This window comes from Salvelinus fontinalis, chromosome 29 (genome assembly GCF_029448725.1).
Source record: "Salvelinus fontinalis isolate EN_2023a chromosome 29, ASM2944872v1, whole genome shotgun sequence".
Taxonomy (NCBI): Eukaryota; Metazoa; Chordata; class Actinopteri; order Salmoniformes; family Salmonidae; genus Salvelinus; species Salvelinus fontinalis.
In genome coordinates, this window is record NC_074693.1 from 18,133,339 (window position 1) to 18,155,971 (window position 22,633).

The 22,633-nt window shown below is 42.7% G+C and overlaps 2 protein-coding genes across 11 annotated transcripts in view; both read right to left on the reverse strand.

Moving 5' to 3' along the window:
- Positions 1–1,163: 1,163 nt before the first annotated feature.
- On the reverse strand, positions 1,164–10,931 carry LOC129827536 (bromodomain-containing protein 8-like). Of its 3 annotated transcripts, none has more exons than XM_055888467.1 (18): positions 10,849–10,931; positions 9,800–9,896; positions 9,617–9,686; positions 9,424–9,473; positions 9,190–9,312; positions 8,916–8,996; positions 8,673–8,737; positions 8,402–8,565; positions 8,032–8,223; positions 7,639–7,735; positions 7,115–7,227; positions 6,495–6,962; positions 6,213–6,409; positions 5,946–6,038; positions 5,782–5,850; positions 5,352–5,637; positions 3,292–3,336; positions 1,164–2,777 (listed from the first exon to the last, which is right to left on the reverse strand). In XM_055888467.1, the coding sequence occupies exons 2-18, from the start codon at positions 9,820–9,822 to the stop codon at positions 2,718–2,720; spliced, it is 2,196 nt and encodes a 731-aa protein (XP_055744442.1). In that variant the 5' UTR covers positions 9,823–9,896; positions 10,849–10,931; the 3' UTR covers positions 1,164–2,717. The 3 variants fall into 3 exon arrangements, with proteins under 3 accessions (XP_055744442.1, XP_055744439.1, XP_055744440.1); XM_055888464.1 differs by lacking the exon at positions 10,849–10,931 and adding an exon at positions 10,395–10,500; XM_055888465.1 differs by lacking the exons at positions 3,292–3,336; positions 10,849–10,931 and adding an exon at positions 10,395–10,500.
- Positions 10,932–14,442: 3,511 nt separating this feature from the next.
- mbnl3 (muscleblind-like splicing regulator 3) overlaps positions 14,443–22,633 on the reverse strand; it is a 93,866-nt gene continuing 85,675 nt past the window's right edge. For 4 of the 8 annotated variants that reach the window (XM_055888479.1, XM_055888471.1, XM_055888473.1 and 1 more), the window contains one exon: positions 21,634–21,740. In XM_055888479.1, the coding sequence (XP_055744454.1) occupies positions 21,723–21,740 (18 nt within the window). In that variant the 3' untranslated portion in view covers positions 21,634–21,722. Of the gene's footprint in view, positions 21,744–22,633 lie in introns of all 8 variants that reach the window. The other 4 variants (XM_055888470.1, XM_055888474.1, XM_055888475.1 and 1 more) reach the window with 3 other exon arrangements.

The following is a 22,633-nucleotide window of genomic DNA, read 5'->3' on the forward strand; positions in this document are numbered from 1 at the left end:
TATTTAAATAACCAAATGACCTGGATAACGGTTGGTTGAGATTACATTAATAGTGCAAGTGATCAATGCTGGTTGAGATTCTGCACAGATGTTTAATATTATGAAGATCTCTACAGACCTGCGACCTTCGCATGCCATCTGGAACATTAAGGCTCTCTGTGATTACGTAAGACGTTGATAGTTATAGTAACCTCAGTGTGGCCATGGATGTGCTACTCATTTTAAGGTTGAATATTTTTTTTTACATTAGTTTGTAAGAGCCTTAGCTTTAGGCTATTTACAGTATTACAAAAGTCATATCGCATTGTGTTCGTTTGACAACTCAACCAAATATCAACATTTAAAAGAGATGGATTTACTGCTTGGATAGTTTAATCTGTCACTGGTTTAATCCTATTATTTAACTTGAGTTTTTTGGTTAATTTGGAAAATCCAGCATGATTTGTTAATAGGCTTTTTACTGTATTGCAAAAGTGATATTGAATTAGGTTTGGTTGTCAACGCAACCAAATAAACATTTGAAGATGTATATTTTGTGCCACTGACTTGTCTACCAATTAATAATTGATATGTTGGATTCACATCTCCAACTCAACTAAAACATTAAAGAATAGGACTAAATCAAATTAAACTATTTAAAATGCAATTAAAGTTTGATTTAATTTAGTCCTATTAACTTTTTGGTTGAAATAGAGACATGAATCCAACATATTCATTACTAACTTGAAGATGACATTTGAAATCAACCAAAGCTTGAAACCCTAGACCTATGTGTATGGTTTATTTTGAGTTGAACCCTGGGTTGAATTGAAACAATAGCTGTTGATGACTTTGCAAAGACTAAACATTATTATTGATATTACTTATAGGAGTATGGTTATACTTCATTTGCTCTGTTAAACCTATCCTTTGGAATGACTTCGATAGGAACAGTCATTTATGTAGTTATTAAGAGATCTCTCAATAATACATTTCTCATGATAGCACATTGTTAGTCAGTGACAAATATCAAAGCTGGGCTTGGTTAAAACTGGATGGGAGACCAAATTGATAGCTGTGTAGACCAACTCTGCAATAGGTGCTGCTGCCCAGTCTATTGTTTTTTTAACGGATAGTGGACATAACGTTGAAGATCAGACATTGTTTCAAAGGTACAAATGAAACAGAATTTATACACAGTTTATCTATGTGCAAAATTGGTTAACATGATTACATAATTCTGTGGTTGAAAATTCACCCTCAAAACAAGTTGATTACTTTTTTCAAATCCACTGTATTTTCCATAGAAATTAGAATGAATAGAAAGGGCGTCTCCATTCAAGTCAATGATGGCATAATGGGTGGACTGGCAGCCATTGAGTGTACCCATGCCAGGAAGTAAAAACAGGAAGTGTACCTTTCAATCTGTGCTGTGATTTGTTAAGTCAACTCAATTGATATTACAAAAAATACATTCCATGAGCCACATTAGTTAGCATCATTTGAATGAACATTCATGGCAATCCAGCATCAGTTGATAGAACATTCTACATCATCATGGAAATCCAGCATCAGTTGATAGAACATTCCAAAATACCATGGCAATTATTGCATCACATAACCAGGCAGCCATTGCGAGTGTACACATGAGTTAACCAGTTAATTAATGGCCAGGGTTAGAGGTTCCAAGCCTGTTCTCCTCACTCTTATTTCTATGGTATTTTCCAAATATACTGAACAAAAATATAAACGCAACATGTAAAGTGTTGGTCACATGTTTCATGAACTGAAATAAAAGATACCAGAAATGTTCCATACCCACAAAAAGCTTCTTTCTCTCAAATATTGTGCACAAATTTGTTTACATCCCTGTTAGTGATTATTTCAAATTTTCCAAGATGTTCCATCCACCTGACAGGTGGTGGCATATCAAGAAGCTGATTAAACAGCACAATCAATACACAGGTGCACCTTGTGCTGGGGGTAATACAAGTCCACTATAAAATGTGCTGTTTTATCACAACACAATGCCACATATATGTCTCAAGTGCTGAGCGAGCGAGCGCGCAATCGGCATGCTGACTGCAGGAATGTCCACCAGAGCCGAATGTCTCTACCATAAGCCGCCTCCAACATCGTTTTAGAGAATGTCAGTACAACCGTGGTTACACAGATCATGTATAACCACGTCAGCACAGGACCTCCACATACAGCTTCTTCACCAGTCCTGCGGGATCGTGTGGTGTGGGAATTGTTGCATGTCGCGTTTATATTTTTGTTCAGTATAGATTCCACGTTACAATACATTGACAAATTATATTGAAACAATGTTGATTCAACCAACCAGTTCGTGGACAGTGGGATCATGATTCCTTGAAGGATATTTTGCAGTTGGCTACATCCTATACACAAAACAACAGGGCCCCAAGTCAGTCACTAGTACTACTGCAATTGTAAAACAGATTCAGTCCTCCAGGGCTGCAGTGTCTGCTGATTACCAGTGGCAAATATCAATGAGAATCATATGATGTCTGGATATCTAGTGTACTGGCTTTAAATACAATCATAGACTTAAGTTAGTTAATTAAACTGTACACAACTATGGTACACAATGATCAATCAGAAATGGCCTGGAGAGGAGAATGTCAGAGGACTGCAGCCCTGCATCAAGTCTCTCTTTAAACCTCCAGCCCTATGGCCTGTTCGCAATCTATTGTCCTACTGCCTTTTGACTCTGGTTATTTCTTCATCTTCATGTCTGCTTCAATAGCACAGCGGCGCCCTCTGGTGCCCCCGTCCTGCAGGGAAGAGAGGTTAAAAGGTGAAGGTCAGTTTGACACCAGGTTGAAAACCCAGTGATGGCTCGTGGTTGGCCTGTAAAAAAAACACTAAGACGATCTCTGACCAGAGGAAATGAAGAAAAGAAAGATGAAAGGATGGAAAAAACGAAAAGAAAGAAAAGCGATGGAGCAGACGAGACGATCACAGACGTTGAAGACAAAACCACTGGATACATGAAAAGACATTCAAATACAAAACCACTGGATACATAACACACAACCAGGATGGGTCCACTTAAGAACCAAATACCGAAGGTAAAAAATGTAGTGACGGTGACGGATGTGTGTGTTAATATAAGAGGTGAGTGTATGCTTTTTGAGTGTTTGACTACAGGGGTAGTTGGTGTGAGTAGAACCGTTTTATGCGCTTCTGAATATCAGATTAGTGTTTTGGGTGTGTGTGACAGACGGAGAAACAGAGCGTGCGCTTGACTTGACCTGGTGAGTTCTGACCTTTGACCTGAATACTTACAAAGAGAGAGAGAAGGAAAGCGGGAGAGGCCATTGGGACACTGTCCTGTAGGAGGACAAACAGTTAGTGAGAAAAGACAGAACACACACACGCATACCCCTCATATACACACACCTCTCCAAACACACGCAGCGTAAACAACCAACAAGACAACCTTGTACAAACAGAAGAACAGACAGTAAGAGACACACGTTCAGACAGCCAAGTGATAAACACAGTACACAGAGACGGCCGCAACGGAGAGGGGAGACAGACGGCCGCAACGGAGAGGGGAGACAGACGGCCGCAACGGAGAGGGGAGACAGACGGCCGCAACGGAGAGGGGAGACAGACGGCCGCAACGGAGAGGGGAGACAGACGGCCGCAACGGAGAGGGGAGACAGACGGCCGCAACGGAGAGGGGAGACAGACGGCCGCAACGGAGAGGGGAGACAGACGGCCGCAACGGAGAGGGGAGACAGACGGCCGCAACGGAGAGGGGAGACAGACGGCCGCAACGGAGAGGGGAGACAGACGGCCGCAACGGAGAGGGGAGACAGACGGCCGCAACGAAAAGGGGAGACAGACGGCCGCAACGGAGAGGCGAGAAAGACGGCCGCAACGGAGAGGGGAGACAGACGGCCGTAATGGAGAGGGGAGACAGACGGCCGCAACGGAGAGGGGAGAAAGACGGCCGTAACGGAGAGGGGAGACAGACGGCCGTAATGGAGAGGGGAGACAGACGGCCATAATGGAGAGGGGAGACAGACGGCCATAATGGAGAGGGGAGACAGACGGCCATAATGGAGAGGGGAGAAAGACAGCCGCAATGGAGAGGGGGAGACAGACGGCAGTAATGGAGAGGGGAGACAGACAGCAGTAATGGAGAGGGGAGACAGACGGCCGTAATGGAGAGGGGAGACAGACGGCCATAATGGAGAGGGGAGACAGACGGCCGCAATGGAGAGGGGGAGACAGACAGCCGCAATGGAGAGGGGGAGACAGACGGCAGTAATGGAGAGGGGAGAAAGACGGCCATAATGGAGAGGGGAGAAAGACGGCCATAATGGAGAGGGGGAGACAGACAGCAGTAATGGAGAGGGGAGACAGACGGCCGTAATGGAGAGGGGAGACAGACGGCCATAATGGAGAGGGGAGACAGACAGCCGTAATGGAGAGGGGAGACAGACGGCCATAATGGAGAGGGGAGACAGACAGCCGCAATGGAGAGGGGGAGACAGACAGCCGCAATGGAGAGGGGGAGACAGACGGCAGTAATGGAGAGGGGAGAAAGACGGCCGTAATGGAGAGGGGAGACAGACGGCCATAATGGAGAGGGGAGACAGACGGCCATAATGGAGAGGGGAGACAGACGGCCATAATGGAGAGGGGAGACAGACAGCCGCAATGGAGAGGGGGAGACAGACAGCCGCAATGGAGAGGGGGAGACAGACGGCAGTAATGGAGAGGGGAGACAGACAGCAGTAATGGAGAGGGGAGACGGGAGCCTGTCTACAGATGAAGTGTAATGGCAGGGAGGTTAGGCGAGAGGCAAGATACGATTATTGGGGCATGAGATGGGTACAGTCTGTCCGGTGTCGTTGTTGGACTCGGAGGTATGTGTGCGTGTTTGTGTACAGGTAACTGCCAAAATAAAGGAAACACATTGAAGTGTCTAACTCTATTGGATGGATGAGACACCATTCTTCCACCAGAAATTCAATAATTTGGTGTTTTGCTGATGGTGGTGGAAAACGCTCTCAGGCGACACTCCAGAATCTCCCATACGTGTTCAGTTGGTTTGATATCTGGTTTACATCTCATCAAACCATTCAGTGACCACTCGTGCCCTGTGGATGGGGGCATTGTCATCCTATGGGGCCATAGCCATGGTAGCCAAAATAATGGCCTGCCCAACATTTTTATACATGACCCTAAGCATGACGGGATATGAATTGCTTAATTAACTCAGGAACAACACCTGTGTGGAAGCACCTGCTTTTAATATACTTTGCATCCCTTATTCACTCAAGTGTTTCTATAATCATGGCAGTTACCTGTATGTGTGTATCTAGTCTTACCTTCTCCACAGACTCCCCTGGCTTGCGGCCCCCCTCGCGGCCTCTGAGGCTCTTGGTGGAGATGGAGGACTCTGAGGTCTGCATGATGAGCTGAGTGGCCAGGAACTGCTGCACATGTTCTAGAACATCTCTCTGCATCTCCAGGGCCATGTGGAACACGTCGTGGTCAGAGCTGTTGTACATCACCGCGTTCTGGAACATCAGCATGATGTCACGCTGGAACTCTGCTGTCGTACGGATCTGACCCGCCTCGATACTCTTCTTGATGGCTGACAGATCCATGGGTCTGGAGGGGAAGGGTGTGTGTGTATGAATGTGTGTGTGTTTTAGGGGATAAGCCGAGCATGTACTTACATTGTTTAATAAATAGATTTTATTTCACATGCACAAAACATAGCAAACAAACCATTTGCCGCTATAGAACTCTCACCTGTGTACAATGCTGTGGTAACCAGGAGCAATGTCTTCAGACACAGACTGAAGGAACACACTGGCGTACCTGACACAGGTAACAACAACTGATCTGTCAAATTCTACAGTAGCTCAGACATGTTAAGTGATTGGCTGTTATTGGGGAAATGGCTAAGAGCTGACCTGTGATTGGCTGCTGCTCTCCACACCAGCATAATGGCTTTCTTCCAGATCTTCTGAGCCTGAACGGCCTCCTGATCCTCCCCACATATTGAACTGAGAGAGACGGAGGGAGAGACAGAGGAGGGTGAAGGGTTAGTGAGTGAGTGATAGAGGGGGAGAGAGGTCATAAAGCATTCTTTAGGGTCATTCATTGCTTTATTCAGGCTTGTGATGGAATGATCAGGTTAAGAGTTGCCATGGATACAAGGACCAGGTTTGGACACTTACAACTGGGAAGAGGCGGGGCTGCTGGCTAGCGAATCAGCTGTGGTGTAGCGTTGGGAGGAGGGGCCATAGCCGTCCTCGCTCTCACTGGCTGCCGGTTCTACTTCTGATAGGTAGGGCCCCTCCCCCTCTTCACATTCCTTCATCTCCATTCCTTCATCAGGATCTCCGTCGCTCCCTCCATCCTCATCCTTCACTTCCTACAAAAAGATACACAAGAAGAGATGATAATTCAACTGCACTTGGTAGAGGTGTGTGCTGTGTTACTGAAAAGAGGACAATTACCTTGGACTCTTTCCCTGATCCAGAGCTGTCTTCTGAGTCTAGGCAGGGTGTGTTTAGTTCTGGCTGGGTCCACTCCTCATTTTCAGTCTTCACAGCTGTGCTCAGGGCTCCTTCCTCCCCCAGAACTCCCTCCTCTGTGACCTCACTTCCTGCCAGGCCATCATCAGCGACAAAAGGGGCCACATTTGTCTGCACTGTTTCTTGTCTCTCACAGTCCTTCCCGTTCCCCTCTTCGGCTTCCCCCCTTCCACTCTCTGTCTGTGGCTCCAGGCTCCCAGGGTTAGCTCCAGCCGCAGCCTGAAGCCCATGTGTGGGGTAAGACTGAACCATAGGACCAGGCTCGGAGGCCTTTAAGTCCTGGGCCTCCCATGGGCCTGAGAGGGAGTTGCCAGCAGAAACAGCTTCCTCACAGAGAGAGAGAGCAGCCTCCACTGCTGCAGCATCTAGAGCCTCCACAGAGTCATCCACCTGAGAAATACAGACAGACACAGAAAGACAGAGACACAGAGAGGACTGTGATGAGTGTGCACAAAAAAAGTCTGCTTACTACAGAGATATCTAGGTCAAAAGCTGTATCCCACCCTCTCAAAGTCCCCGCCCCCCACACACACACCATGTACCTTCTCCTCTATGATGGAGATGATATCTCCCACTGTCTCCAGGTCCAGCTCATCCCCCATGTAGGAACCAGGTACATGGTCCTCCTCCACCATCTCTGAGCCTGCCTCTTTGACTGAACACACAGACAGACAGAGACAAAGAGAAACACACGTGTCACCACCAATGGTACACTGGTCTCACTGATTAGAAATCAGATGAGGGTTCCTCTTTATATACTAGATATTCCTTCCCTTTTCTAGAGGGAAGATAGAGACAGGTGAGTTTAGAGAAACACACTGACAGACGAGGGACAGTATTAACCTGTGTTGGGTGGGGCAGTGCTGGGCAGTGGGGATGTGGGGGGCAGTGTTTCCATTGGACACACCAAAGTACATCTAATAAAGGACAGACACTTTGCATCTAACACATTTAAAGCACAGAAGCACATACAGCACTAATACTTAGCATCCTAACACACATCAAGCCAAACACATAACAACCAGCATGCCAGCGAGAGCGGTTATTTCACTGTTGCCATAGTTACCTGCGCTGGCAACCTCAAAGTCTGCTGTGATAGTGGGGGTTGTAGTAGGAACTCCTCCGTTAGCCAGTCCTGCAGCAGCAGCATCCCCCTCCACTACCTGACAGCATCACGTCATCAACACACAATATCCATAATTCCCTGTTCTCTAAAAACAGCTACATCACCTGTTTTTACTGAGCAGCTTGGTAGGATGTACAACAGCATATTACTCCCTAAAATAGACAGGAATTTCCCCAAAACCAGTAGCTTGTGAAGTCAAACATAACCTTAACCCTCTCCCTTCAACAGATCCACCCAATAGAATCCAATATAACCCAATATAATCCAAATACTTTCATCCCTTATTACCGCAAATCATCCCGTTTCAACTTCCTTTTGTAGTGTATTTCTCACCAGTCTGGGGCTAGCAGAGATCAGGCTTCCTTTCTTCAGTAGCTCTGAAAGGAGAGGGGAGGGAGGCGGCGTGGACTTCTGACTGAGGAGCCTCTTCTGTGGGGAGTCGTCTACCAGAGACCCCAGGCTTCCCTCCTTAGGCCCCGCTATTGGAGCATCCGATGACGGTAGGAACACGGCTCCCCCCTGGGACTATGTGGACAGAGAGAGGGGGGGGGGGGGGGACATTAATTGACCATTCCTCAATGACAACAAGAGACAACCAGCTAGAAGAGACACTCAAAACAGTACAAAAAAATTCTCTAAAGTTTATACCAAGTGTTTTATGCACACAGTGTTATGCTGACCAGGACTAAGACCCTTCCCTTACCAAATTGGCACCAAGGGTCTCCTCTGCCTGGGGCATGGCTGTATCTATTGGGGGTGTGGGGGTGTCTGTCTGTGCGCCCTCCATGCTTGTGGGACTGGCACCCAGAGGGGAGCGTATAGTGACACTGGACACCCGCTTGGGCGTGTTCTTAACCGCTTGGCGAGCTGGGACCGAAGAGTAGAAGGGTTATTATTACCGGTAGTTCTTGAGCCTAATCATTGTTCAAATCAGTGGTGTCCAAAATGTTTATTATTATTAGTCCAAAGCTTACCCTGATATGATGTCTCTGTGGCCTTTCTCTTAAGATCTGCCTCGTCCTCATCCTGCTTATTTTTCCTGCCAAACCAAAGACAAACCATTTTAACCATGAAACACAATCTTCACTGCTAAATCCGGTACAGAAAGTACACTATGAATTACAACGTAGTGTTTACAACAAATAAAAAGAAAGGCATATTGTTGGACAGACAGGCATGCAGACACAAACCAAGAGACAGACAGACCAGTTTCTTACTGTGTTATGTCTGTCCACAGCTCCTCTAGCCGTGAATCCAGATGTCCTGTCTGGATCAGATCCACCTCCTTCTTCAGCTTTCTGTCAAAACAGGAAGTACAGGGCCAAAGGTCAAGCATGGTAAATAGTGTGTATGGAGCATGTCTGTCATCTATAATGGCTTTGAACAGGGATAAATATTGACTATGTATTGATAGTGAAGGTTCCACTGTGTATGTGTGTGTGAGACTACATTTGTATGTGTGTGAGAGCGGGAGTGCCTGTGTGTATTGACCTGTATTTGTCCTGTGTGTCTCTCAGTAGTTTTTTCAGCTCCTCTATCCTCTCGGCGGTGAGTCTCCGTACGATCACATCCTCAATGGTCTCCACCACCTCACCCTTCTCTCCACGCTTACGCCTGAAACAGCGCCGTACATCAGACACATGCACAGCTCTGACGACAGCTGAAGTGCTGCCTCCGCAACAGAATACTCCAATAAAGCAGAAAAATGTGTGTTTGTGTACTAACTTTGGAGCCTCTGTGGTCTCCAGCAGCTCAGAATACTGAGAGGCACAGTGCTGTGGGGGTCAGAATCACAGAAAGCAGGTTAGATATATAGTAGCTGACCTTTCAACCTTGTTCACCATGACAGAGATTAATTGTTTTGTGTCACAGTGAGTCTGACTATGAAATGGGGACAAGCTTGTCGTCGGTCTCATACCTTCTGGGAGAACCAGTCTGGAGGGCGGCCGGGCTCTGAGAAAGGCTTGATGGCTCTGCTGACTGACACCCTGAAAAGCAGACAAAGTGGCAGGAGGACAATCAAGCACACAAATTACCATGTAGAAGAACAACATGTAGATGCAGTCAGCGACAGACTGAAACAATTCGTGTGTTTGTTTACCAGTTTTGGTCTCCGCTCCTCATAACAGAGGAGGCTAGGCATAGTTTCTCCCTCAATGACCACGGCTCCGTCGGGCCAACGGACAGCCTCTTGTGTTCTACATAAAAACAGATAAGACAATTATGACGCTTGGAATAGGTAGGCTAGCAATAGAAAGAAAGAGAGATGTCACAGCTCACGGCGCAGGGGGAACCAAAACTAGGTCAGAGCTCAAATATAGGCTAGATAATTAACTAGCTAAACACCGGCTACACAGCCAGCAAGCAACAATATTGTTGTTAATGCAAATAAGGGTTTGAGCTATCTAGAAAAGCATAGCGTCACCACTTAGCTAGTTATGTAATTTAACACAATAATTGCTTTGGTTGTTTATCATATTCGGCTAGTAAGGTGCGTGCTCTGTAGCTAGGAACACCCATTGTTATCAAGCTAGCTAACGTTAGTTAGTGGCGCGCGCCTGGCAAACTAACAAAACCCATGCAGGGCTAACTAGACGAAAATAATGTACAAAACTAGTTACGAAAAGATTGTACATTACATTTGAAATGTATGTATACGTTGTAGCTACACTTGCAAGCTAACAAATAATACTCACTCCCGACTCCACTCGCCATTTCTTTGTGGACAGGGCCTCGCCACTAAACTTCCGCCGGAATCATTTCAATGTAGCACAGACGTGGAGAATGACATCACAATAACTCACGTAACGCGTGTAGGGGGATTAGCTCAAATGGTAGCGCGCTCGCTTAGCAAGCGAGAAGTAGGGGGATCAATGCCTGCGTCCTCCATTGTTTCCTTATTTTTTATTGAATGTGATATAATTAGCTTCTGAAGTAGTTTGATCAATTCCATTTCCTTCGGTGTTATACTTTTAGAAACGGATGTTGCTGCAGCTGTATTCTCAGATACACTGTATTATTAATATCAATATGTTGATAATATTATTATTATCAACATAGCTCTATATATAATTTACACTGAAAGTTCCATTAGTCATCATCTCTGTACATAAATGGAGGATTAGTTCAAATTGTAAGACGCTTGCTTACCATGAGCAGTAGTGGGTCAATGCCTGCTTCCTTTAAATCTTTACTTTCCATCTATGACTAGGCAGTGCCAGTGATATGGAATCTGTTTTATAATTGCTGTAATAAAAACAGGGGGATTAGCTCAAATGGTCGAGCGCTCGCTTAGCATGTGGTGCCTGCTTCCTCCAAATCTTTATTTATTTTAGTATTTTTTGCTCTTCTTTATCAACGGATCCAATAATTCCGGACCCCACCGTATGTGAAAACGACAGGTTTCTATGATTTGTAGTCAAAAACATGCACACCAGATGATGTCAAAAGTGTTTATGGATGATGTCAGCGGAGAAATTTGACATGTGATTTTAACCAACTATGAGCTGTCAAAGGTTACTAAATCACATGCTACACATCAGATGATGTAATAAGTGTTTCCTATGACATCAGAAACAGAAACCTGCCGTTTTCACATGTTGATGTTAGGGTGGTACTGGAGAAGTTGACAAGTGGGAACCAATCAATCAATCAAAGTTATTTATTAAGCCCTTTTTACATCAGCAGATGTCACAAAATGCTTATACAGAAACCTAGCCTAAAACCCTAGACAGCAAGCAATGCAGATGTAGAAGTGTCGAGGCTAGGAAAAACTCCCTAGAAAGGCAGGAACCTAGGAAGAAACCTAGAGCGGAACCAGGCTCTGAGTGGTGGCCAGTCCTCTTCTGGCTGTGCTGGGTTATAAGAATATCAAGGGTTATAAGAGTATCAAGATTATAAGAGTATCAAATCAAATTTTATTTGTCACATGCGCTGAATACAACAGGTGTGCTTACTTACAAGCCCTTAACCAACAATGCAGTTTTAAGAAAATACAGAGAGAAAAAAACTCACAAATAATAAAAATAATTAAAGAGCAGCAGTAAATAACAACAGCGGAGCTATATACAGGGAGTACCAGAGTTTTTAAAGTGACTATGCATAGATAATAAGAGTGTCACGCCCTGACCATAGAGAGCTGTTTATTCTCTATGTTGGTTGGGGCGTGATAGTGACTAGGCTGGGTCATCTAGGTGATTAATGATTTATGTTGGCCTGTTATGGTTCCCAATCAGAGGCAGCTGTTTATCGTCTCTGATTGGGGATCATATTTAGGCAGCCATTTCCCCTTTGTGTTTCGTGGGATCTTGTCTACAGATAGTTGCCTGTGTGCACACCAGTAGCTTTGTGCTTGTGCGTTATTGTTTTGTTTGGTGAGTTTCTATTCATTAAAATATGTGGAACTCTACGCACGCTGCGCCTTGGTCTGATCCTTACGACGAACGTGGCAGCAGCGTAGAATAGGTGTGTGGGGGGGGAGTAGCCATTTGATTAGCTGTTCAGGAGTCTTATGGCTTGGGGGTAGAAGCTGTTTAGACGCCTCTTGGACCTAGACTTGTCGCTCAGGTACCACAGAGTACATGACCATTAAGGCCAAATTGTTCTTCATTATGTTCAAACGTTCATAGATGACCAGCAGGGTCAAATAATAATCAAAGTGGTTGTAGATGGTGCAAAAGGTTAGCACCTCAGGAGTAAATGTCAGTTGGCTTTTCATAGCCGAGCATTCAGAAGTAGAGACAGGTGTGGTAGGGAGAGAGAGGGAGCAGGAGAGGTTGAGAGAGGGGCATAAACAGCAGGTCCAGGGCAAGATAGCACATCTGGTAAAAGGTCAAGGTTCCATAGCCACAGGCAACAAAAAAGAAGTAACCGGATCAGCAGCATGACCAGGTGGACTGGGGATGGGGAGAGCCAGGAGACATCAGGCCAGGTAGTCCTGAGGTATGGTCCTAGAGCTCAGGTCCTCTGGGAGAGGAGAGAGAAAGACAGGGAGAGATGGGAGCATACTTAAGATCACACAGGACACTAGATAAGACAGGAGAATTACACCAGATAGGACAGGAGAATTACACCAGATAGGCCAGGAGAATTACACCAGATAGGACAGCTGAAGAAACATTTCTCTTTAAGGACAGCTGAAGAAAGCATACATGTTTTCTTCAGGAAAATTACCCTTACTACTTCCTTTGTAGTTTCTGCATTGTGTCATAAGAACCAGATAAAGTATTAGTGAACAGTTGCTCTGAGGTTTATGGAACAAAAACACCATCATTTGGGGGGCACGGTGAGTTTTTTAAGATACTCTATGAAGATGTAGGGTTTCAGACGTTTTCGAAGATGGTCAGGTAATCAATCCACAAGCCTAAAGTTTGGGGGTAGCTCGATCCACCATTGGGGTGCCAGGACAGAGAAGAGCTTTGACTGGGCTGAGCGGGAGCTGAACCCCTTGCTGCTCCGTAGGCAAGATGGAGGTAAAATGGATGTGAGCGACTAGAAGCCAGTGGAGTGTGCAGAGGAGCGGGAGAACTAGGGAAGGTGGAACACCAGGCAGCTGTGGAGTTCTGAATAAATTGCAGGCGTTTGATGGCACAAGTGGGGACCCTAGCAAACAGCGAGTTGCAGTAGTCCAGACGGGAGATTTCAAGCACCTGGATTAGGACCTGCGCAGCTTTCTGTGTGAGGAAAGGTCGTACTCTACAGATGTTGTAGAGCATGAACCTGCAGTAGCAAGTCACTGCTTTGTTGTTTGCAGAGAACAACAGGGTGTTGTCAAGGGTTCCGCCAAGGTTATTTGCAATCTGGCAGGGGGACACAGAGGAGTTGTCAAACCGTGATGGAAGGATCTTGGAGGGGGCAGGCCTTTCCCGGGAGGAAGAGCTTGTTGAGGTTGAGCTTGAGGTGGTGGGCCGACATCCAAGCTGAGAGGTCTGCCAGGCACCTGAGTGTCAGAAGGGCGGAAGGAGAAAACTAGTTGAGTGTCATCCGCATAGCAATATTAGGAGAGACCATGTGAGGACATGACGGAGCCGAGTGACTTGGTGCATAGAGAGAAGAGGGCCTAGAAACGAGCCCTGGATGACACCAGTGGTGTGAGCATGTGTTGCAGACACAGATCCTCTCCATGTCACCTGATACGAGCGACCTGCCAGGTAGGATGCAATCCAAGAGTGTGCAGAGCCTGAGACACCCAGCCCTGAGAGGGTGGAGAGGAGGATCTGATGGTTCACAGTGTTGAAGGCTGCTATACCTCTGACATCGGCAAAACATCAGCTAACCTGTCTCAACTCTCCTCCACCCACTAAAGCTAATTCATGCTGTATCTTTGCTGGTGTATTGGCACCCTAAACAACCGTAAGGCACACAGCCCCCTTGATACAAGTTTTAAGCATTTTCATTATTTACAACTCCAGCCTGTTTATCCTTATTCCATACACCTCTCTTTCTTTCTTCTCTCTAATTTCTCTGTGACCTTTCGCTTCCTTACCCCTTCTCTCTCTTGCTCGCTCACCCTGCCATCTCTCATGGGACTGACTCCCTGCTAAAATAAAGGTTAAATAAAAAATAAGTGAAATGCACATAAAAATCAAGTGTTTGAATTGGGTCTTGTGTCAGATGAACTGTTGGGTCCTCAACTTCGTTCTGATCATTTCCTCATAATATCCAAAGTGTTTTCTTTTAGTTCCTACCATTTTAGTATGTCTAGATGTAACTGAATGAAGAAGAAAAAAGACACACACAGACAGATCACCATTTAAGTGCTTTATTAAAAGGTAAAACAAAAATAACAGAAGTCATACGTGTATGTATATCTATATATTTATACATAGCAAAAATAATTGGCATGTAGCACAGTTCTCTAGCACGTACAAGCACAACAAGCTAAATAGAAAGTGAAAGAGAAGCATTTTCATACCAGGAATCAAAGCAGTCAATTTCACTTTTGTCCTAGAGTGGGGGAGAAAGGAGCATAATGGACAGCCTTCTCTCCAACGGAAATGCTTTTAAACAAACCCAATATTTTACCTGGGTGCAAGTTTGTTCACTCCTTGGCTTTGCCTTGCCAAGCAAGCACAAACAGGCAACTAATATCCAAGAAAGCAGCCAAAGCAACTAATAGTTATTTAAATTAAAGGGACAACTTCTGTGGTCACTTGCCATGAATGATGTATGTTTTTGCTTTCACATCAACACGCACAGATGTACATTATGAGACTGATCTTTGAATCAGTTGTTAAAAGTTTGGGAGCCTTGACCCCCAGTCTACAGGAAGGTTGTCCTCTCCTCTGTTTACAGTGGAAAGGCCTTGGACCAATCCACTGAGACCCAGTCCCTCCACCACCTCTAGGACAAGTGCCATGGCAACAAAATGATTGGCTTCCAAAGCAATTGAAGAGCATTAAATGTACAAGTTCGCATGAACAGAAGTTTTCGTCAGGGATGTTTGTTTCACAAGTGTGTGTGATTGTAGTAAAACCAGTTTTTAAAATCCAGATCTGACTAAAATCCTGTGGAGAATTCAGATTTATTGTTTTTTGGATAATGACAATGAGTAAAGAAAAATCCCTTCTCACAAACCAAACACACATGAATAGCTAATTATTTCCTGTTTTTGCGCACTACTGACATCCATTATTTTCCGACTGTCAGCTGATCCGGATGTCATTCCCTAGACAGACAGCAGGTGGACCACCAAATTCACAGGTTCTTCTGCACAACGACTTGCATGCAGAACGATGGGACTGATAGGTAGAACATCAAACACAGTTTGATCTTGAAACCAATCTAGTTTTATATAGGGTTGCAAAGGAAGGGTATATTACATTACAATTTCAAAGTTTACCAGTAAACTACCTGAAATTTGGTAAATTTCAAGGATTTAATGTAAATTATCACAAAACATCCAGTGGCCCTTCTGGGTACTTCAGATGACCACAGGTGTCTGTTATGATCTCTGTCCCTCTGTGTGGCCTTATCACATGTCAAATATATAACAATCAAATAAGATGATTTTTATATTTTTAAAAATACAAATGGCAAAGCTGTAAAACATTATTCTAAATATAAACCATCAACTTAGTGAATACCACTGGTGTTTAATATGAGGGTTTAAGCATGAAATATCCTTTCTATATTTTTTACACACTTAATTATTTTACAAGACTATGTCAATATGTCTTTGTTGTAAATGTTTTGGAGCTAAACTGGTGTCAGTTTAGTCAATAGTTAGAAGCATTGCAGAGTTAATTGAAAATAATGCCATTGTTGATTACATTCTAATTTAATAAATGTTCTCTTGAATCATATCTGCTAGAAACTAATGGACAATATGAATACTATATATGAATACGTTTTCAAAAAGTTATTCAAGTATAAATGACCAAAGTTATCATAGATTGCCATATATTACCTGTTAATTACCAAAAAAATACAGAAGATTCCAGTAACTTCGTTAAATTACCAGTAGCTTTGCAACCCTAGTTTTATGTAAGTTACAATTCTGATTTACTGTGTCACTGTGTCATCAAACAGGAGAACACCTGATGGAAATGTAAATATCATTCATTTGTTTACTAAAGGGAATATGCATATAGTTCTATTAGTTCTAACTATATGCATATAGTTCTATTAGTTCCAACTATATGCATATAGTTCTATTAGTTCTAACTATATGCATATAGTTCTATAAGTTCTAACTATATGTATATAGTTCTAACTAACTAAATATATATATATAACTAAACTGGTTCAGGATCAGACATAGCTGGACTTCTAAATGTGCTTCTATAAAATATGGCAAACTACAAAGCTTCTTTTTGACACATTCTCTTTTCTCTTAACAGAGGCACCATCATGTTTTGATAGGAGCAGGGCACATATAAAACAAAACCAAAGACACATCCCTCAAAAACAACTCTCTTTTGTTACAATGCATTAAAATGATAATTGTTTATCTGTATTTCTTAACAATACAGTAAATTAGATTTTTTTATCAGTTCTTTTCTCTATATTTATTCAAAATAAATTCAGAATATTTTGACTTACTTATGTACATAAGTGCAAACGAGGTGAATATCACACATTCGTACACCGGTTGAATCCCCTAAAGCTCCAGCGAGCATCAATATCTCCCAGCACAGCTGGGCAGGCCACAGGGGGAAAGAGACTTCATACTGAGGACCAATCAAAGAGCTCGGTGACATCAGCACTCCCTGTCCAGGTGGACAGAAGGCCTATAGTATAAGCCTATGAGCCTAGGTGAAAATTGTTGGCAATACAATGCATAGAGACGACGCATAGCAAATCCTGTACAGCATGTATGGGCCAGTTCAACTCCAATGTAATGTGGTGATCAAAAACAGAAAATCAAATCAGGTCATAAGTCGATAATGACTCAATTTAGCAGAATTATTTAAATCTTGTATCCAGTCCCAAAGTCTCTTTACCCTCCTGGTATTTAAGGTGATCACTTTAAAAGCTGAGATGCGTTCTTACTCTCCAAAAAAACAAAATACAGAAATAAAAACGAATCAAACCCAAAAGATAAACAAACAAAACACCTGATCTCCCCAGAGGACCTTTGGACATGAAGGATTTAACTTGACTTTTTCTTACAAAATATTCAATCATCTTGCAATCCAAGACAATTTAACTAGACATTCCCTTTCTGAATAAGTTAATGTTGTACATTATTTAAATTCATGTGAAAAAATTCACAATTAAGATTGACAAAGGTAGCCATGTTGTCGTTCTGTTGCCACAGCAACAACAACAACGTACTATTAATAAGTAACAATGAATCTATCATTGTATAGATACAAATGTATATATTTTTTTATATAATTTCTATTTTTAGTTTTTCTTAAATGGAAACTACACAAACTATTAATTAAGTATCAATGAAGATTATCTTATTTTCATGCTATGACTTTTTTTGTCGAATAAACAATAAAAACAAATCTAAATGGGTGAAAATACCACTAACAGTTCTGTCCATAAATAGTCACATCTTTGATATTGTGATTTAGGAATTAAGACAAAAAATGTGACGGAAATTCGATCAAGTACCATTAAGAGAGGGAGAAACTTTGGAACATAATGGTAAAGAATGAAGAAATAAAGAATAATATATTTGTACTAACAACACTACAATTACTCTAGCTAACTATGTTCTTGTACAAGGAAAACACACCTCTTAAACATGTAAGTTTACTTAAAATGCTAACGCCCCCCCCACGAGGCACATTTTCTTTTTCTTAAATCAAGTATTTTGTTATTTCCAGCTGGATAGCAGTTGGAGAAGGCATAATGATGTGACATAGAGAGGGGGGGAGAGAGAGAAGATAGATTTTCATCTTGGCTGGGCAACGCAAGTCCTTCAAAGCTATACAATTTAGACAAAATTAATATGTCTAGACATTCTAATATCAATTTCATTGATTAAGAGAGGACCATTTCTAATATGCATCTGAATGCTTCAAAGAAAGGGGGAAAATGCAGGGACCACACTTGTCCAAAGATATTTCTGAAAGTACTCATCACACTCACAAACATTTAAACATAAACCTATATAACAATACACACACATACTTAAAACATTTCTTAACACAGTATGTTGTCTTAACGTGGTTTGCATTTGACCTCTATAGAAATAGCCTATATAGTGAATCATTACATTTCAACATGCCGCTCGACTTTTTGCACTATTAGATACATTCACCACGTAAATGACATGACTTAAACATGAATAGCTTCCTGTCAATATCCATTTCCCCCAAGATGTGGAAAACGTCTCAACATTTCCACATGTCCAACTCAGTGATTCAGTGTCTAGTCATTAATTAAAACATTTAAACACGCCACCCACTCAGGCTGATTACTTTTTTTATCTCATCAAAAGATGAGACAGCACAACTGTTTCAAAGAAGAAACTACAGAGACACGACAGATCAATGGCGCCAGACAGGCAGTGCTAGTCAACGTGTCATCTGTTTTGAAAAGACCGAAAAGTCAGTTATTACAGTGTATGGACAGTGGTTGGTTTCAGAAGACTTGAAAACGAGTGAGAGAGGCACATTAAAACTCACCTAAACATATCAGCTAATGTATTGTCTCTCCATTTTCATAGCAATTCTGCTCCATTTTGTAATAATTCTGGATACCATTTTAAGACCAAATACTTGACTCCAGAACTGATCTGTTTCTCTTGCAGTCTCTCACTATCTCCTTCTATTTCCTCTACTTAGGTCGGTACTGTCCCACCAGGTCACTATATTTGTAGCATTTAAAGTCTGCTGATGATTGAAAGTAAGGACACAGTGACTATGATCAAATACATGTTTTACAGACGGAACAATTTCAAGCTTACTCAATATACTCCCTGCAGAACCACATTTTTTTGTCAAATCCATTCCATTAAAATATTCTTAACACAACATATAGAAAAATGTATACCACTTACTCAAACATACTACTATGAATGCAGGAGATTGACTCAAAAAATTATCTGCAAATATCAGTTGACGTCTGACAGAGAAAGGGACGGCTCATTGAAGGGGAAACATCCACTCAGATATCAATCTGACAACAGTAAGGGAATTCTATTCAGGATACAGTATACACCAATGATTGGCACAGACAAACATCCATTATAGAATCATTGGCACACAGGTAAGCATGCTAGACCTTTCAGACAAGCAAAGCAACTCCCCATATGCAGCCTCTGCAGTGGTTGCAGAAAGTTCAAGAAATAATGTATTATTTCAGATTTCGCCATTGAATTTCATTTTTGGTTTCAATAATGTGTCCTTCCACGAATAGATTACCTTTGGGTAGTGTAATTTTGTCAAAAATAACGATTTCACTTAATTGTAACATTCTGTCATGAGGCGCACATGTTAAAATTCATAACAAACATGTTTTCCCATCTCGAGAGGTTTAAAGTTGAAATCCGCATAATGGAATAACAGCGCCATTCTTCGGCCCGAGCAAAGGTGATATTGTTTTTGTTTTGTTGATTAAACGGAGGAGAGTAACATCCAGCACCGTGGTTAAAAGAATAGCAGTACATTGCTGTTCTATCATGCGTGTGATGACGTTCAATAATGTCAGAGGGGGAATCACATTAAATAAGTAAAACATCTTCAGAAATGACAATGAAAACACCTGAAAAACGTGGGGTTAAGTGAGTTAAAATCTTCCTAGAAGTTGGACAAACAAGACATGGGACATGGCAAAATGTGGATTTTCAGAGAAAACAAATAACTTATTTGGATGAAAATTATTTTGTTAAGTTAGAGCATAGTCTCTCTAGACAGATGGGTCGCCTCCCACAACGCACTAATGTTCCAGCATACATGTCTGTACTAAGACAACGTCAATTTGACATAGAGTAAAAGGTGGAGTTGGGATATCCTTCTTTCTTACGTCACTGCCTTATTCGCTTGTTGCCCAAAATAGTAGCTAACAAGTTGGAGCTCACAGAGGTTATTTTAATGAGTGTATTTCACAAGTGTTTAGTTTGCATCAACTACCTTCACTAAAACCACTGCAAAGGTTTTGCCTGCAAACTTTGGTTTCAAATTGCGAAGTTCTGGCATGTCTGGCTGTACAGGCCATGGAAAGAGTTTTTCACAATTCCTGCCTGCATTCTAAGCCCCGCCTACCCAAACTTGTGATTGGTCTGTCTGAAGAGGACAATTTCCTTTTTCATGATTCCCAGTGCTGTTGCCCTAGGTCTGGGATTAACGAGACTAGTTAGAGCATCGATGTACGTGATCTAACAGTTCAATTGAAAGGCACTCTATTCGTGTAACGACCCAAAAATCATTTCATGAAGAGAGCTTGTCACAGGACCTAGTCCTCCTGAACAGAGACCTTTCGACGGGCAATATATACACAGGAGGAGCTATAGACTTGTGTGTCAATAGAAACACTTCTCTATACTTTGTCTGAGATCAAGGCTATTTGGGTTTTAAGTCATTGACTTCAGTTGTTTTGGGATAAGACATCAAATCTCCTACATAGCTGGGAACTCAAAAGGCACAGACAAATGAACATGGAGAAACATCAGATATGAGACCTTGGGTGAGATTTTTGAATTGGACCATAGGAGCTTAGCCTCTCTGAACTGAGGGAATGGCTCTCATAATAACACACTGCTTTTAAGCTTCAGCCATCTTGAAACGTACTGTAAACATTAAATGAGCCGCAACACATTTCTTTGAAGTGAAAAAGAAAAGATGAAAAAACCGACATTGCATTCTAGAATGATCTACAGGATCCAACATCTGCAGACTACTTCTAAAATGATCCAACCTCTGCAGACTACTTCTAAAATGATCCAACCTCTGCAGACTACTTCTAAAATGATCCAACCTCTGCAGACTACTTCTAAAATGATCCAACCTCTGCAGACTACTTCTTTCTTCTTGTCTGACTTTTCACTCATTTTCTTTCCAGACTGTCTGACTTTGGGGGAACAGTCAGCTGTGTAAGATTATACGACCTTACGCCTCATATCCTCAGCTTAGTCTCCAAGAGGATTTGCTGTTTTTAGTGTGTATGTGTGTTTGTGTGTTAAAGGTGTGGGTGTGTATGGCTGTAAGAACTGGGGAGCCTCTCCTTCAGTCAGCTCCTTCAAGTCAATGTGCATCAGTCTGGGCTGGCTTTACATCAACAGTAATGGGTCCATGCTTTAGTATTGCCTGTGATAAATGTCAATAAAACCTTGTCAACTTTTTTATTATGTGAATACCTCCTAAATGAGGATAACACTACCTCTCACTTGGGGTGCACTGTAGGTTAGGCACATGTTTGTTGCATTCAAATAGTTGACTGTGGTATTTTTGGGGCAGGGTTGGTTGGTTGGGGATGACTAAGGGTTTGATGGTGTTGTCGGGTGCTTTAACTGGGGTTTCACGGGAGGGTTACTGGGTTCAGCGCCACCGGAGCAGCCATCAGGAGTTTGGGGAGAGGGCAGAAGTGGGCTTCCATGGGGACGCACTGAAGGTCCACTGGGTCGGCACTCAGAACCTCTGAAGGGTCTACTGGAGTAGATGAGAGAGACAGAGAGAAAAGAGGAGAGAGGAGAGAGAGAAAGGGAGAGGGGAAGAGGAGAAATGAAACCTAGAAAACAACTGGAGAGATGGATAATGTCATTTCACCAATAGTAGTACAGTATTGTAATGCATCGACTTGCTCTGCACTGACTCAGATGAATGATGATTGGCTAAAATAAATTGATAATAAGATGATAGTTGGAGCTGTACTGTTGGATTTCAGTGCAGCCTTGGATGTTATTGATCATAATTTGTTATTATAAAAAATGGCTTTACATCACCTGCTATCACATGGTTGGAAAGTTACTTATCCAATAGAACCCAGAGAATGTTCTTCAATGGAAGCTTCTCTAACATCAGATATGTACAGTGCAGTGTTCCTCAGGGCAGTTGCCTTGGGCCGTTACTCTTCTCTATTTTTACAAATGATTTGCCACTTGTCTTACAAGAAGCTAAAATGACTATGTAAGCTGATGATTCCTCACTCTACATGTCAGCACCCAAAGGCAGTGAGCTCATTGAGACTATTAACAAGGAGTGACAGTTAGTGTCAGAATGGGTGATTAACAATAAACTTGTCTGAAACCAAAAGCGTTGTATTTGGTTCAAAACATTCTCTAAGACCTAAACCTCATCTGGAGTTGTGCATAAAGCGTGTGACCATTGAGTAGAAGAAGCTGAACTCCTAGGAGTAACATGGATGGTCAGTCATCATGGGCAAGTCATTTTGACAAAGTTGTTGTGAAGATGGGGAGAGGTACAGTATGTCTGGTATGAAAAGAAAGCTGCTGCTGGCTCAAAACAGAGCAGCACACCGTGTCCTTAACTGCATACACAGCTCTAACATCAATAACATGCATGATAGTATTTCCTGGTTG

Coding starts and splice junctions, on each gene's coding strand:
- LOC129827536 (XM_055888464.1), bottom strand. Junction 9,474..9,616: donor CAGACTGGTTCTCCCAGAAG/GTATGAGACCGA, acceptor TGACCCCCACAG/CACTGTGCCTCTCAGTATTC. Junction 5,851..5,945: donor AGAGCAGCAGCCAATCACAG/GTCAGCTCTTAG, acceptor TACCTGTGTCAG/GTACGCCAGTGTGTTCCTTC.